The following is a 15,891-nucleotide window of genomic DNA, read 5'->3' on the forward strand; positions in this document are numbered from 1 at the left end:
TTGCTCTGTGTATACTTCTAACACTTCCTGTAACAGTTGCCAGTGGACAATGCAGCTTCTCCAAGCTGAAGTTAATAAAAACACATCTACACTCCACAATGACACAGGAGAGGCTGGATCGATTGCTGCAGCTCCCCCGTCAACTTTGCTTCCGTCTCTCACATTGCTGGAGTTCAGCAGTCGACGGGAGAGCGAGCAGGGATCGATTTATCGCATCTACACTACACGCGATAAATTGATCCACAATAGATCGATCGCTACCCGCCGACGTACCCTAAGAGAGCTCCTCCTTCCCCCTGGCTGTTTTGTGTAGAATGAGGTGGCATCTGATTGGGCCCCACACACAACTTAAGTGGTCAGTGCCCATCTTCCCCTGGTTTGTGAATCGCAAGCAGCCTGGACTTAGATGCCAAACTGACAGAGGGGTGGGGCTTAGTACCCTTCTCAGCATCATCTTCTATTGGCTAACTTAGGCAGCTTATCTGAGATGCTGGCTTTGTAGATCCCATTCTAAGGAACCTCTCTCTCCCATTTGTTGTACAGGGAGCCTAAGTACCTATCTCAGGGTATGGCTACACTCAAAACTTCAAAGCGCTGCTGCGGGAGCACTGCCGCGGCAGCGCTTTAAAGTGTGAGTGTAGTTGCAGCGCCAGCACTGGGAGAGAGCTCTCCCAGCGCTGCACGTACTCCACATCCTCATGGGGTTTAGCCTGCAGCGCTGCGGCACTGTTTACACTGATGCTTTACAGCGCTGTATCTTGCAGCGCTCAATGGTTTTTTTCACACCCGAGCAAGAAAGTTGCAGTGCTGTAAAGCGCCAGTGTAGCCATGGCCTCAGGCTTTGTGGATCACAGTATTCCTGTGATTTTCTAACCTAAATCCCCTATGTGGATCCAGGGCAAAGATCCCAAAGAGCAAGACACATCTTGAAAAACATGAGTTCCAGGGGTCCAGCATCCCTTGCTATTTATCTCTGCAAGTACCATGGTGCACAGGAACAGTAAGTTGACTTTTCCTTTTTTATACCACCAAAAAGAACTGGTTTCTGGATTTTTCATTGTGAAAATAATACAGGGATTGCAACCAACCACATTTTATAGCAGCCAAATTAGTCACATAGCAAATGGTCTGCACCTTTTCATTCTTGAAGTCAACATGTAACAAACATGTAACAAACCTTTTGATTTGATTCCTGAAAGAAAATTGATTCACAGATGCAGTTTAAAATTTTTTTTTTACTGATTTTGCAGATCTCATTGAAGCAGGATATGAAGTTGAGATTTTATTTTCTCAAGAGTGATATTTTCCTTTCTCTCCAGTTAGTTTTGCTAATTTAATTTGTTTCTAATGCAGTGCTTCTGAAACTGTAGGTCAAGACCTCAAAGCGGGTCTTGACCCTATTTTAATAGGGTCGACAGGGCTGGCTTAGACTTGCTGGGGCTCAGGCTTCATCCCAAACCCCAAAACCCTGGGCAGCGGGGCTCAGGTTATACAGCCCCTGGCTTGGGCTTTGACTCATTCCCCACCTGGGGCAGTGGGGCTCAGGCTTTGGCCCCCCAACCCAGAGCCCTGGGACACAGGTTTCAGTCCCCGCTCTTGGGGTCATGTGGCAATTTTTGTTGTCAGCAGGGAATCACAGTGCAATGAAGTTTCAGAACCCCTGCTCTAATGTATATTAAAAGCTGAATAAATATAAGGTTAAAATTAAACATTTTTCATGAGTTTGCACGTCAAGACTGGATGTGGCTGCCAAAAGGCTGTTAGAAACTAAATAAAGAGGGATACCCTCAAACTGCTTGTCACAGGGTTTACTACTCATTGCTGACACACCTCCTTGTGGCTTATTTAGGGATTTGCTCCCAACCAGTCTGACACCCCTTTCTTTTGCCTCCAGGCCCTGGTCTCCCTCGGTCTTTTTGGAGTCAAGTTACATCCTCTCCAAGATACAGATTGAGAATTAAACCCTCGAGCATTTTTTGGCCCATGCAGACTCAAATTGCTCCCTCCTCGTGGCATGGCCCTCTGGCCAGCTCACTATAGTTCTCCCCTTCTAGGATATCAAAGTTCCTCTGGACAAATAGTCTTAGGCAGTCTTCTAATCCACTGCCCTGACTGTGCCATTTCCACAGTGGCTGGCAGGGGAATGAACACAAGCCCACACTCTACTCCAGAGTCCCTATGCCCCAACAACGAGTCTACACACACTCACACCTTGTCACTGCTCCCCTGGGCTCTTCTTTCTTTCTTTAGCTCTGCCAACCCCCGACCCCTCACCCTGCTTACCAGTGGAGCTGCCTCTGCTCCCTGTGACTATCCCCTCCACCCCAAAAGTTTTTGCCAGAATCTGTATTCTCAAGCTAAATCCCAGGGTTTAACCCCTCTAGAACCACTCTTTGTCTCTTGACAAATCTCCTCTAGGGAGAGGTTACAGTGTTCCTTTCCACCAGCCTCTCCTGCTCACCTTGCTGGCTTAATACAAGCTTAGCCTGCCCCTACCCAGCTGGGCTTCATCCTCAATTAGTCTTTATCAGTCCCTGGCTCTCCTCCAGCAGCCTGTCACATGCTAAATTGACCCTTTTTACCTACTCAGAGCTTGTGTGGGGTAGTTACTGCATAACACTGTTTTATAGACCATTCTAGGATGGTATCTTGCTTCCAAAATTTGTCAGTGAAAGATGCTGCAGAGCAACCAACCAAATACCCATGCAAAAAGCTTTTAATAATATTAATTGCTGAACATGTTTAACATGCCGACCCCTTTTATTGATATTAACTGATCATCAATGTATTGTATGATAGCACTTTCAACATTTTCCATTGATCTGAAAAAATATTTGTTTTGAAACATTTACATACATTCATAAACAAGATCAGACATACAGTTCTTTCTGATGGATTATAGTTATCTATTTTAGGATATTTTCCATTTTCTTTATGCATTAATTAAATCAATGCAAGCTGTAGCAGTACAAATACTTTAACAAAACTATTTCAAAAGAAAAACTATTTTACACTATAATCAAAAATATTTAAATATGAGTCACATGTATACATTTTATATTATCTCAATTTTAGCAGTGTGAAGATACATTTGTAATTTCTTGCAAGTTTTAGGTTTAGGTCTTATTTTTGAGTCGATGTAATATCTTCTTCCAGTAGGTGGCTCTAAAGCAGTTATTTATATATATGATTTTTTGAAATGCTTCACTATGTAAACAGATATTCAAACATGTCAAAATATGATAGTTATTACACGAAGCCTCTGTTTAGTGGCATATGTGTCAAAAAAAATTTAAAGATTTGGTATATCACTTTTAGAATTTACCTTCTAAAATTGTAGTGCAATTTCCCCTCTTCATCTCTCAAATGTGAAAGCAGGATGAACACACACGTTAAAAGGAATGTTGTAATCCTCTTTATTTACTTTGTGTATTATGATTAATTTTGGTATAGTTGTATGTAGAAAAATTAATTAAAAAATGAACAAAGGAATGTTGCTCACTGATTTATAAATGAAGCAGCTCCACAGATATACATATACTACACTGTAGGGAAATGCTTTCTAGAAGTGATCACATTACATTCTATTTGTGAAAAGTTACATAAATATTCTAGCACCAAAATACAGAGTATCTTTCGAACAAAATAATTTGTTTCTCTTAAACTAACATAGTTGAATATTCACTTACATATTCTGCCAGCATCCATTTTCTGAATGAAACTGAAAAATAAATTGTTTCCAAGATGGAAAATGTATCACTCAGTTATTGCAGTATTTTTGGTCCCATGATGTCAGAGACACAAAGTGGGTGAAGAGGTCCAGTAAAAGACATTACCTCAAACACCTCATCATTAGTTAGTTATTCTAAGCGGTAGATCTCAATCTTTTTTCTTTCTTTTAAATATTTTCAGCACTTTCAGCTGACAATATATTTTTTCTGCACTGGATCAGACATCAGCTGTCAGAGCTCATGGAAATAATACAGAAAATCAACAACAGAGCAGCAATATTCTGTTTTGAGCTGTAGCTGCTTTGAGAACCATGTCTGTAATACAACTCCTCTTCACTGTTATCCCATCTTCTGCTTCCTCCTTTCAATACCAAAATTAATATAGCTCTGTATTGTAAGCTCCTCAAGACAAGGAAAATATCTTACTACCTATTTATGTAAATATACATATTGTGTAAATTCGTAGTGATCGATACATGTTTTGAAATATCCATCCTTTGGATAATAAACAAGGGAGAAACATCATAAAACAAACCATCATAGAAGCAATTGATTTTTCCCACTGAAATTAAAGACAGACTATCAGTATGGGATTAGTGTTGCATGAATATGGAGGTTTTGCATTTTTGTTTTTTAAAAAGGACATACATTGACTTTGCAATGAACAAATAAAACTGGGACACAGCAAACATTAAAGGGGTTCCTTTCCACTACTGCTTAACTCTTCTACCCTCCTTTTTGGAAATTAAAAACCTGTTTACATTCTGACTTTATCTGCCTTTATTATTATTATAATCAGTCCCCCAGATATCTGTTCCTTAACGTTTCTTCTTTGTTCATATATGTTTATCTTCATCTGTTATGTTCAAAAAGTAAGTGCAGATCTTTCAGGATTGATTCTAAAATCAGACTGAATATTTAGCAATGAGCAAACCTAAAAAAAAATGAACACATAGGTGTTTTAAAATGGTAAATTTGTAACAAGATACCCTCCCCATTTCTACTCCTTTCTCCTCTCTCCTTCCACAGCTCTCTCTCAAGTCAGGCTAAAAAGCCATTTAATACTTTTTCCTTTAGGATGAGTTTATTGCACTTGCTATGGACTGGAGAATTCACCTTATTTTGCACCCCCGTGCTAAGTTAAATAAACATTACAATTGTAACTGGTACAAGTAGCCCAGAAAGATTACATAAAAATAATTACTCTGAAGTGCATAATTGCAGCTTTCTATTACTGCCAATTTAGACTGCAGTCTTTTTGAAAATTGCTATTACCTTCTAAGATGATAACTAGATACTACAAACCTGTTTAAATTTTCCTCTGATTTTTTCCAAATCTTCATGAAGTTTGTCATAAGTGGGGTCTTCATAAGGGTATTTCTGAATCATTCCTATTAATGATTCCAGGGCCTTTATTTTTTTACTGCAAAAAAATGAAACATATTTTCTTATGGTGGTTCTGTTCAGCAGAAATAAGATTGTTTCAGTTGCCACATGAAGACAACGCTGAGTATTTAATATTAAAGTGTTACACTTCAAAATACATGACCAATCCTGCCACTGTTTTCTCACACAATGTTCCCCATTTCGATCAATGAGACTACCAATGTCAATCATATGCTGTATCAGTTTTTCAATACACACACAGTGTGTACTTTGTGTTAAACACATTTGTAAATATCTTGACAAAGATTTTTCCATAGATTCATTAGAAAAATATAGTATCAGGATATATTTATAACATGTTTCCAGACCAGTGGCTGGAGGAAACTATGAAAATGCAAGGTATTATTAAGTAGATTGCCAAAATTTCAAAGTTGTGTATGTGTGGTGGTGGCTCTTTGTAAGGTACCTTTACCACAACCTGACACTATATCCATAGGTCATTATACATTTTCTACAGTAACTCCTCACTTAAAGTCATCCTGGTTAACACTGTTTCGTTGTTACTTTGCTGATCAATTAGGGAACATGCTGGTTTAAAGTTGTGCAATGCTCCCTTCTAACCTAGCTTGGCAGTGCCTGCTTCGTCCACTGCTTGCAGGAAGAGCAGCCTGTTGCAGCTAGCTGGTGGGGGCTTGGAACCAGGGTGGACCAGCAGCCCTCCTTTCAGCTCCCACATTAGCTCCCTGCTCCCCTAAGTTCCCTGTGCAGCAGCTGCCCAGCAGGCTACCAGTGGCAGCTATCCCTCCCCTCACTGCCATGTGCTGCTCCTGCCCTCTGCCTTGGAGCTGTTCCCAAGCCTCCTACTTGCTGTGCAGGGGAAGGGGGAGAAGGGCGGGGGCTAACGTCAGGGTGTCCCCTTTACCCCTTCTTCTCCATATAGAGCAGGGTGGAGACAGATGGAGAGAGACAGAGAGCCTGGGGCAGCAGCTGCTGGTCTCAACTTCCTGATCCACTTAAGAAGATAATGGAGTGGGTCAGCTTACTTAAAGGGGCAGTGTGCATTTCTCTCTCTCTCCCACACACAAGGTGCTGTCTGTCTCTGTCTGCTATGCTGTTTCCCCTCCCTCATGTTTGCGCTGCTTTGTGTGAGAGGCTACATTAACAACCTGTTAACCCTTGAGGGCTCAGACTGTGCTAGTTCATCATTTAGTATAGGGGTTCTCTAACTGGGGTCGGAACCCCTCAGGGGGTCATGAAGTTATTACATTGGGGGGGGGGGGTCATGAGTTGTCAGCCTCCTCCCCAAACCCTGCTTTGCCTCCAGTATTTATAATGGTGGTAAATATATAAAAAGGTATTTTTAATTTAGGGGGGGTGGGTAGCAGCACTCAGAGGCTTTCTATGTGAAAGGGGTCACCAGTACAGAAGTTTGAGAACCATTGCTTTAGCAGCAAGGCATTCCCTGGGAAATATCCCACCCTCTAACTTCATCACCTCAACCAAGCTTCACAATCATCACAGCTGTGAACAGAATTGTTTGTTTAAAACATACACACACAGAGTATATATGTATATATACATTTTTTGTCTATCAAAAAAATTTTCCCTGGAACCTAACCCCGCTCCCCCCCTTACATTAATTCTTATGGGGAAATTGGATTTGCTTAACAACATTTCACTTAAAGTCGCATTTTTCAGGAACATAACTACAACATTAAGTGAGGAGTTACTGTACACATGTCAGAGTTAAAAAAAAATCTACTTCCCACTTGGCAGGACAGTCACTAAGAAATTCAGACTCTTATATCAAAAAGGTTTTGCAAGGCATACTTGTGTTGCAGTAAGGAAAAAATAAAAGTAATTAAGCCAATCTCCAGGTAGGGCAAGCAGAGACTGCAGACATTCTGGCACTACTTCTGGATCATTCATGAAATAGTACTGATGCCCTTATTTCTCACTGGCTTGAGAAAATGATTCCTGACAGCTAAAGATCACATCTAAAATGGAAACGGGAGCCTACAGTCACCGTTATTACTGACACTGAGTTCTAAAACACTCAAAAGAGCAATAGAGTTGTGGCATTCACATTAGACTAACATGCACTGCATATGTCAGGTGAACAAGACAGCTGCAATTGGGTATCTGCACAAACCAAAACTAATTAGAAGAAGCTGATCAGGGTTTTAGGTTGACTGGGTTTGTATCCACCCAGGTCTTCAAATGTTCTGGTCTTGAAAGAAATATTACTGAGTATCTTTTTATAAAATTTTATTAAAATACTTAAAAAATATCAGAGCTAAGCTACTATTACTATTAAACTACACCATCAAATTAAGAAAACAAAATCAGTCACAAGACAGTAATGGAATTAAATAATCAAATTAGAACTAAATAATTCTTGATACCCAAGGAGGTGTCTAAAGTAGCAGCTGTCTGTTTGGTTATGAGTCTCACACAAAGAATTTTACTAAATTCAACCACTGCTGTTATAGATTTGATTAAGTATTTTAATACTGAAACTAAATAATCATCTAATGTCTGGACCACAGTCTCAGAGCAAGTTATAAAGTTTCCATCCTAGATTTCAATTCTTACGTGGCGTTTAACCCTTTACTCCTCCCTTCTCCCTCACCGCCCACCAAGGATCTAATAAGAGAGACTTTAACAGGACAATCTTGATCAGCAGGTGTTAAACTCTTATTCACCAGAAATTATATATGACACTCTTAAGTCTCCTATGACTTTTAGATGGACACAGAACACACTTTAATGAATACTTTCTTGAGATAATATATAAGGCTGCTTAAACCTGGGGAACTTTTCTTTCAGGACCTTCGCTGTGTGGACTTTATGGGTGCTCTCATACCAATGTGAATGCACAGCCACACATTTACTTCCACACCCAGAAAATAAGAAGCTAGGGTGTCTCCCAATGAATAAAAATTAAAAAAAAAACAAAAAAACAAAAAAGATAGATAAGAGAGGGGATGCACACTTTTCAGCTCAGTCTTCTTGTCTCTTCTAAAACAGGATCTGGAACTGCAGTAAAGGAGATGGTGATGTTTTGCGGGCACAAAGCTTCTCACTAAAGGGGCTTCTTCCAGTGCAAGGAGAGACTGGTCAAAGGCTGGAGCAGCCTGGTTGTTGATGTTGTGACTTCCTCTCCCCAAGGTGATCAGTCTGGGAGATTCTGGAAGATCAGTCCTTTTAGAGATGGCTTGTTGACCTGAAAGCTTCTCAGACTTCCATTTCATAGAATTATAGAACATTAGGGTTGGAAGAGACCTCAGGAGGTCATCTAGTCTAATCGCCTGCCCAAAGCAGGACCAACACTAACTAAATCATCCCAGCCAGGGCTTTGACAAGCTGGGCCTTAAAAACCTCTACAGACAGAGATTCCACCACCTCCCTAGGCAACCCATTCCAGTGCTTCACCACCCTGCTAGTGAAATAGTGTTTCCTAATATCCAACCTAGACATCCCCCACTGCAACTTGAGACCATTTCTTCTTGTTCTGCCATCTGCCACCACTGAGAACAGCCTAGCTTCATCCTCTTTGGAACCCCCCTTCAGGTAGTTGAAGGCTGCTATCAAATCCCCCCTCATTCTTCTCTGCTGCAGACTAAATAACCCCAGTTCCCATAGCCTCTCCTCATAAGTCATGTGCCCCCAGCCCCCTAATCGTTTTCGTTGCCCTCCAATCATTTTGATTGTATTGGTTTAGAAACTTTGCTTTGCTCTGCCTTGCAATGCCTTTCCAGACAAATCAGGTGCAAGACTTAACTTGAAACTTGGCCCAGTCAGGTTCAAATTAGGTCACCCTCAGCAAGCATCATTTTGGAAAAGTCCTATTAAATATATTCTGTGTTTTGTATTAGAGAAGGAGACCATTCTTCCCAAACCCTCCTCTCCCCAAAATAAATATAAACAATCCAAATATATGAGACCACTTTAGAGGAAGCTAGCATGGTCTTATCTGAAAGCAAGGTCTTAACATGACATTATGTCACCAGTTTACAAAAAGTTCAATAAAAAAATCTTATTAAAAACAGCACCACTGAAACAGCCAATTTAGCAAACATTTAGCAAAATTACAAATAAGTTCAAACTTATGATCACTTTCAACATCTCCATTTCTTCAACAAGGCAATTTCAATTCCTTCCTGTTCTGAAACTGGTATACAGCTCAAACAACTTTTATCTTCTGAAATCTTCATCTTGATAGAGAAAAGTTGCTTTAAATCTTATCAAGAGAAAACCTATTTGAAATATTACACTTTAAGTTCTATATAAGGTCTGTATTTCCACATAAGCTATTCCCCTCACACATACTTATGGTAAAAATCAGTTATGATCACAGCTGATACCTAATTTAGTGTCAGCCCTGATCAAGAATTATACCTAGTATTTGAACAAATGTTGAACGTTACAGTTTACTGAGCTAACTGGGTAACACAGGATGGAAGGTGGAAAATCCATATTCCTGTTGTGTTCACTTCATTAGCTGTCTACATGAACGAGAACTGAATTTAAAATTATCTCTAAGAGCTGGTCTACACCAAAATCTTACAACAATGTAGCTACAATGTAGCTATGCCAGCTTAACCCCAGATGTAGACTATGCTAGATCAAAAGAAGAATTCTTCTGTCAACCTACCTAGTGCCTCTCAGGGAGATGGAGAACCCCTCCAGTCGCTGTAAAGAGTGCCTAAACTGGAGTTTTAAGTGTAAACATAGCCCAAGGCTCTTCATTGAGGGATTCCTAAACATCCCTTTACACCATCCCATGCTCTTAGGTCTACTCTAAAGTATAGATTTTCTGGAATACAAAAATTCTGTATTTTGGCATCTGTTGCTCCAGGACTGGAATATTCCTACCCCACCACACATACTTTATGAAAAGAAGACAACAGAAACGGCTTATTTTAAAGCAAGTATAAATACATTTATTTTTAAGAAAGCTTTTTGAAGCAACACTGATTTTATTTATGATTTTACATAGGTTTTAATTGTTTATATCTTGTATATTTGTAGTAATTTATTTTAAGTTGTTGTATTGCAAAGTGTCTGTGATACACTGTTAGATAGGCATTACATGAATAAAATTATATACAAGACTTGGGATGAAAGAGACCATATAAATGGAAATTTATAAAAATCTAGCAGGCCTGTCAAATTAAGACGACCTGAATATCTAAGATTGCTGGCTAAATACAACTAGATGTATAGAACTTACATAGTTCATGGATGGCACAATTAGCATATCCAGATCATGGACCACACCAGATTCATCATGTACCAAAAGGAAGCCCTGAGTGGGCCAACACAACAGACTCCTTTCCTTAGAACCAAGATTTCAGCTCTGTGTGTTCCTCCTGTCACTGAAAATATGAATGCTGCAGAAGAACAGGCAATGGTAAACACAGGCAGGAAGGGATTCTGGCATTCCACTGTGGCCCCACACAGATGGTAGCAGTGGCATATTGCCCCACAGCTGAGCAGAGAATTCTCCCAGTGCAAGCATGGTGTAGGAGGGTAGTGCGATATCCTACTCGGACCCCCATCACAATCTCAGTGTAGGGAGTGTGCCATGGCTGAAGGAAATGGACCTAAGAGATGCTGCATAGACTCCGACCCTCAATCTTTAGCAGTAAGAACTCGGTACACTCACAACTAGTAGTTTCATTCAAAAATAATGTCAACAGTTATATCAATAATTTGTATTTTTCTCAGAAACATAGCTGTGAAGAGGGCATCTTTGCATGTATGATATTGTCATGGTTTCTACTTTACTTCATTTAAAAAAAAAAAAAAAAAAACACTCTGCCTGCAGTTGGCAAGTTTGATTCTTGTAATGCCAAGAAAAGAGAAACTATCGGTTGTTCCTCCTGTATATTTCTTGAAGAAATGCCAGCCATTACTAGGACACCTATAAAAATATTTTAGCCTCTCCTTAAAGAAAAGAAACTTAAATGTGGGGCAATATTAATAAATACTATATTTTTTAAACCATACCTGGGCTTTTCTTCCGCAGATCTGTGAAGTAGACGCTGCCATGTTAATGCAAACCCAAGATAGTATCCAATCTGTGAATTTATAAGAATTCATTTTAAAAAAATCCTCTTTACCTGTGTTCATTTAAACAATAAGTTTAGCTAGAATGTATTTTTGTAATCACTAGCACATGATAAACTAAAATAGAAATCTTGCTATGCTACTTCTAAAATGTGTTTTGCATCAGAGTGTGCTGAACCTCTTCAATTTAAACTGTGATGGAATGTGCAGTTTTGCAAAACACCCCACCATATTTCATCTGCGTTGATTCCTAAAAATCTATACCTCCATTGCCACACTTCTGATTCATAATTACAAATCCAGCTGCATGGCGGGGGAGGGGAGGAATAATGGCACTGAACTTAAGACACGGGTAACATTTCAATAGCATACATTTTCAAATGTGATTTAAGCATTTACAAGCCTAAGTCCCATTGACTTTCAATGAGACCTAGGGTCCTAAGTGCCTAAGCCACTTGGATGTTTTTGAAAATTTTACTCCCTATAAATACCTGATCGATAAATTTGGCAGGATATCTGTTTCTAGCATCTTTTAAAATGATTGAGCAAGTTCTGAGAGCTTTTGCATGGCTACAATTGTCTTGACTACCACTCCTTCGGTAGTCCTTTTTAGTCCTCTGAGGCAAGCCCATAACGTGAAATCAGAAAGTTCTGCAGCCAACACTGAAAGATCAGATTCTTAGCACAGTTAACTGTTTATTATACTGAAAAAGAAGGCTGTCACTTTCAGTTCCATAACAGTCTTCATTCTAATGCTCGGTTTTCTGTCACTCAATTTTCTGAAACCCTGATCTTCGGAGCTGAATAATTCCTGAAAGTGAATTTGAGCAAAAATGGTTTAAGCTTTCTTTTAATTATGAAAAAGAGGGGGGGAAAATACATAGCTCACATTATAAAATAATTACTGCAATTTTTTTTTGATTAACATTCTACATCTAACATGGTGAGAGGGAGAAAGCTGAAAATTGGGGTGGATCCTTCCCTGAGTACACAGGAGCGTAACAGTTGTTTTTTATTTGATTGAGTTATTCTCTTTCACAAAATGTATGTCCCAATCTTGCACAGAAATCCACCTGATCTCAATGAGACTGTGCAAGCAGATCGGGACATTTAACTGAAGAGACAAGGTAGGCTTACGGTAGTCTGGTTAAATTACAGTACAAAGTGTGCTAAAAGTGAAAATTAGAGAGGGCTGTTCACTTTTTTTTTTTAAGGTATGCAGGTGGGAACCTCGATCCTGCACAGCTCCGGGGATGCACAGGAGTGGGTTTCTCCTCTTCTCTATTAAGGTGCATAGAATATGATGCCCAGGTGGCATCTAGCCAAACTGCTCCAGATTATGGAAGTTACATCCTCTTATTGCCAATATGTGCAAGCCAGAAGGAGTTTTCATGTTGAGAGTAAAGCTCCCTGTTCTGTTTTTATTTTTCTCATAAAAACAAACAATACAAACATATAGTGAGAATGTTAAAGCTTCATGTTTAGGCACTCATGTGACAAAATACCTCCTTTAAGTGAGTTTCACAGACGTTGCCTGAAATACAGAGGAGTGCATAGTAGTACGAGACACAACACATGTATATCTAGGATTGAAGTAAAAAATGTGAAATTGTCTTATTTGAGAATAGGATGTTATTACGTAATTAAAGACTGCACAACACACATGCACGTACAACCTCAACTGTGGCATCTCATGAATTTCAAGTGCTTAACCAAGCAATGCTGTGTTTTCTTAATATAGTTTTTTGTATGGGATTAAATGGTAGATTCAGAACAGTTTACAAATCAGTTGTATGTGTTCGTGGAATGAAGACCACGGAGCAATACAAACAATACAAGACTTAGGTCACCCAACATGCTTTGCTCAGGTACTACTTCAGTACAACACCATCTAATCTCAGCAATACATTGATTTTTAGAAAGTTTTGACATTTACCTCAGACCCAATCTTGGCACCATGTAGTGCTCCATACCTCCTTCCCTCAATAACACCAACATGACTTCCTTCAGCATAACCTTCTTGATATCCTTCACCATGAAATCTGTAAAGGGAAAAATAGATATTATTTTATTAGGATTAATTGTTTATATCAGCAAAGGCATAATGCAGAAATACTAGGCCATAAAAATACTGAATATTTTATTATTTTTACTGAAATATTGTCTTCGTAATTCCAACATATTTCAAAGCAATTTCAGACCGTTTATTCATGAGACAAAGTGGAGTAACAATTACACCATGCTAACTGCTATAAAGTGGTATTAGAAAGACAATGTAAGTGAGGTAATATTTACTGGACCAACCTGTTGGTGAGAGAGCTACTGTTTAATATATTAAAGAACACAATTTAAAGCTGACAAAATTTCTGTTAGATGATCCAGCTCTGGCTCAAATGCTTTGTTTCTCTCACCAACAGAAGTTGATTCAATAAAATATATTACCTCATTCACCTTGTCTCTCTTACATCCTAGGACTGACATTACTACCACTACACCGCATAAAGTAGTATGTTGAATATTTGATGTCTTGGTTAAGGTAGAAAGGCTGGGGAAGGGAAAGGAAAATCTAAAGGGGATACTCTCTGAAATTAGTGTTAAAAGAAGGCATTCAGATATGTAACATAGATGGTGGTAGACATCTTGTCTGCAATGATGGAGGCCAAAGTTTAAATTCCAATCAATGCAGCACACTCTCTTTCCAGCCCACACTTGCAAAGAAACTAACATAAAATCTTAATTTCGATTATTCTTTAGCCTAATATATTAAAAAACAACCCCCCCTGCTTTGGTAAGGTAGGTGAGGAAGGGAGAGCTTTTGCTACTTTAGGTATTTAGAACGTTTCCTCCTCACCAGACCTTCAGATCACACACGACAGTGCAACACAGTAAGACAAATGTCTTCCTTACTGCACCTTCCCAATGGGGCGAGCGCTAGGCCGAACCTTTCACAGCTCTGCTTAACACGGTTTGCCGGGGCCCCGCAGCAGGCAGGTAGGCTCCTGGCTCCTAGCCGCCTCCAGCTTTAAACGTCAAGGGCTGACGGCTCTCACACACCTCCCCAGCCTCGGGCTCCGCCACCTTTCCAGGCCTTTGTTATTTATCCACCTTGCACCACAGCCGGCCGCAGCCCCGCGCGCAGCCCGACCTCAGCAACGGGAGGAACGCGCAGGGAGTCGGCGCGTGCGTGCCGGGCCCGCAGAGCGGAGGTTGCGGCGGAACTGTACCGTAACGACACGCTACTTCCGGCCAGCTGCGGGCGGCTTCCCGTCACGATGCGGCCCCCACCAGCGTACTGCGGCCGAGTCACGCGCCCGCTTGTAGCCGCAGCGGGCTAGGTTCGTTCCCCTCCAGGGCAGGGAGGGCTGTTCTCTCCCGCTCCCCTCTGCCAGCCCCACCTCTCCTCGGCCATCACGATAGCGTCGAACGCATCCGAAACGCCGGCAGCCGCCTCCATAGCGCCACAAATCTCCCCGAACTCCCGGCCGGGCGCGCAGGCTCCGCTCAGGGCATGCTGGGAAGGGACGGCGAGCCGGAGGACTGGTTGCCGAGGCGCTTCTAGTGCGCAGGCTCGAAGGAGCGTCCCTGGCTGGCCTGTCCCCATCCGCACGGCCGAGGTTAGTGGGCGTGGCTTCCTCTCACCCTGCCCACCCCGCGGAGCCTCCCAGGCCGCCTCCCATGGAAACAGCCCCCTTTGTTGCTCGTGCTGCTCCCTCCCACGTAGGCTCCCCGAGCCCGTGGGGATCCCCGCAGCCCCACCCCCGGCCAGAGTAGTCGCTGCTAGGCCGGTCCCTGGCGCGACAGAAGGGGCTGGGGGCAGCTCACATGGTTCGGGCCCCGGGCTGGGACCCAGGAGATCCGAGTCTGCAGGCTCCCGCAGTGATCGCCTCCTGCGTCTTTTCCCATGGCTGCGGCTTGGATGTTTCAGCCCGAGCCCTCGGGCTGGTTGGTAGAGCTGTGCTGGCCGGGAGCGTCTCCCTCTGTGCTTGTGCAATACCCTGGTGTTACTTGGGGCCTCCAGACGCCGCTGTAATATAAATAAATACTAATTTTCACAACTGCTGGACCTCCCTTCGTTGCTTCTGTGCCTGCACAAAGAGCTCGCAAACACTCATCTTTTGAGGATTATTGTGTAGTGTGACGCATCCAGGTCCTTCCCTTTACTGCACAGCCCTGGCTTTAAGGGAAAAGCGATGTGGCCACAAAACACTGTTCTGGCAATTCACGTTTGATTAGATGGCCTCTTAAGGACCATTATCAGGTAGCATACGTTAGAGCAGCTGCCCCCGCCCCCACCCCCGTGCAGAAATGGCTAGCTAATCAGGGTGCTGCCAATCCCCAGCCGTACTGTACCTCAGTCTCGATTGCATTTAATTGCATTTGCCATTAGTTTAAAATTTAATGGCAAATGCAATCCTTGGGAGTCAGAACACATAATCACTAATATTATAATTAACAGAGTTGGCACATAATCGTCTTGTCTATTGTATTAATGGCTTGTATCTTTTGCTTAGGCAGGCAATATTTTATCTTTCCTGTATATTGGAAGTAAAAGCAGCAAAGAATCCTGTGGCACCTTATAGACTAATAGACGTTTTGGAGCATGAGCTTTCGTGAGTGAATACCCACTTCATCAGATGCATGTAGTGGAAATTTCCAGGGGCAGGTATATGTATGCAAGCAAGCTAGAGATAACGAGGTT

At 41.4% G+C, this 15,891-nt stretch overlaps 1 protein-coding gene and 1 long non-coding RNA gene across 3 annotated transcripts; one reads left to right on the plus strand and one right to left on the minus strand.

Annotated features, from left to right (window-relative positions):
• Nucleotides 1–2,698: 2,698 nt before the first annotated feature.
• Nucleotides 2,699–14,748, minus strand: LTO1 (LTO1 maturation factor of ABCE1). 2 transcript variants are annotated; one of them, XR_012655765.1, is made up of 6 exons: nucleotides 14,588–14,748; nucleotides 13,129–13,234; nucleotides 11,133–11,203; nucleotides 5,037–5,154; nucleotides 4,493–4,665; nucleotides 2,699–4,079 (listed from the first exon to the last, which is right to left on the minus strand). XR_012655765.1 is itself a non-coding variant. In XM_032771599.2 (5 exons), the coding sequence occupies exons 1-5, from the start codon at nucleotides 14,644–14,646 to the stop codon at nucleotides 4,597–4,599; spliced, it is 423 nt and encodes a 140-aa protein (XP_032627490.2). In that variant the 5' UTR covers nucleotides 14,647–14,748; the 3' UTR covers nucleotides 2,699–4,596. The 2 variants fall into 2 exon arrangements, 1 of the variants encoding a protein (XP_032627490.2); XM_032771599.2 differs by having other exon boundaries at nucleotides 2,699–4,665.
• On the plus strand, nucleotides 7,920–8,973 carry LOC142046760 (uncharacterized). Its single transcript, XR_012655766.1, has 2 exons — nucleotides 7,920–7,987; nucleotides 8,024–8,973. It is a non-coding gene; the product is annotated as an uncharacterized LOC142046760 (long non-coding RNA).
• Nucleotides 14,749–15,891: the final 1,143 nt, after the last annotated feature.

The sequence above is a fragment of the Chelonoidis abingdonii genome, chromosome 4 (genome assembly GCF_003597395.2).
Source record: "Chelonoidis abingdonii isolate Lonesome George chromosome 4, CheloAbing_2.0, whole genome shotgun sequence".
Taxonomy (NCBI): Eukaryota; Metazoa; Chordata; order Testudines; family Testudinidae; genus Chelonoidis; species Chelonoidis abingdonii.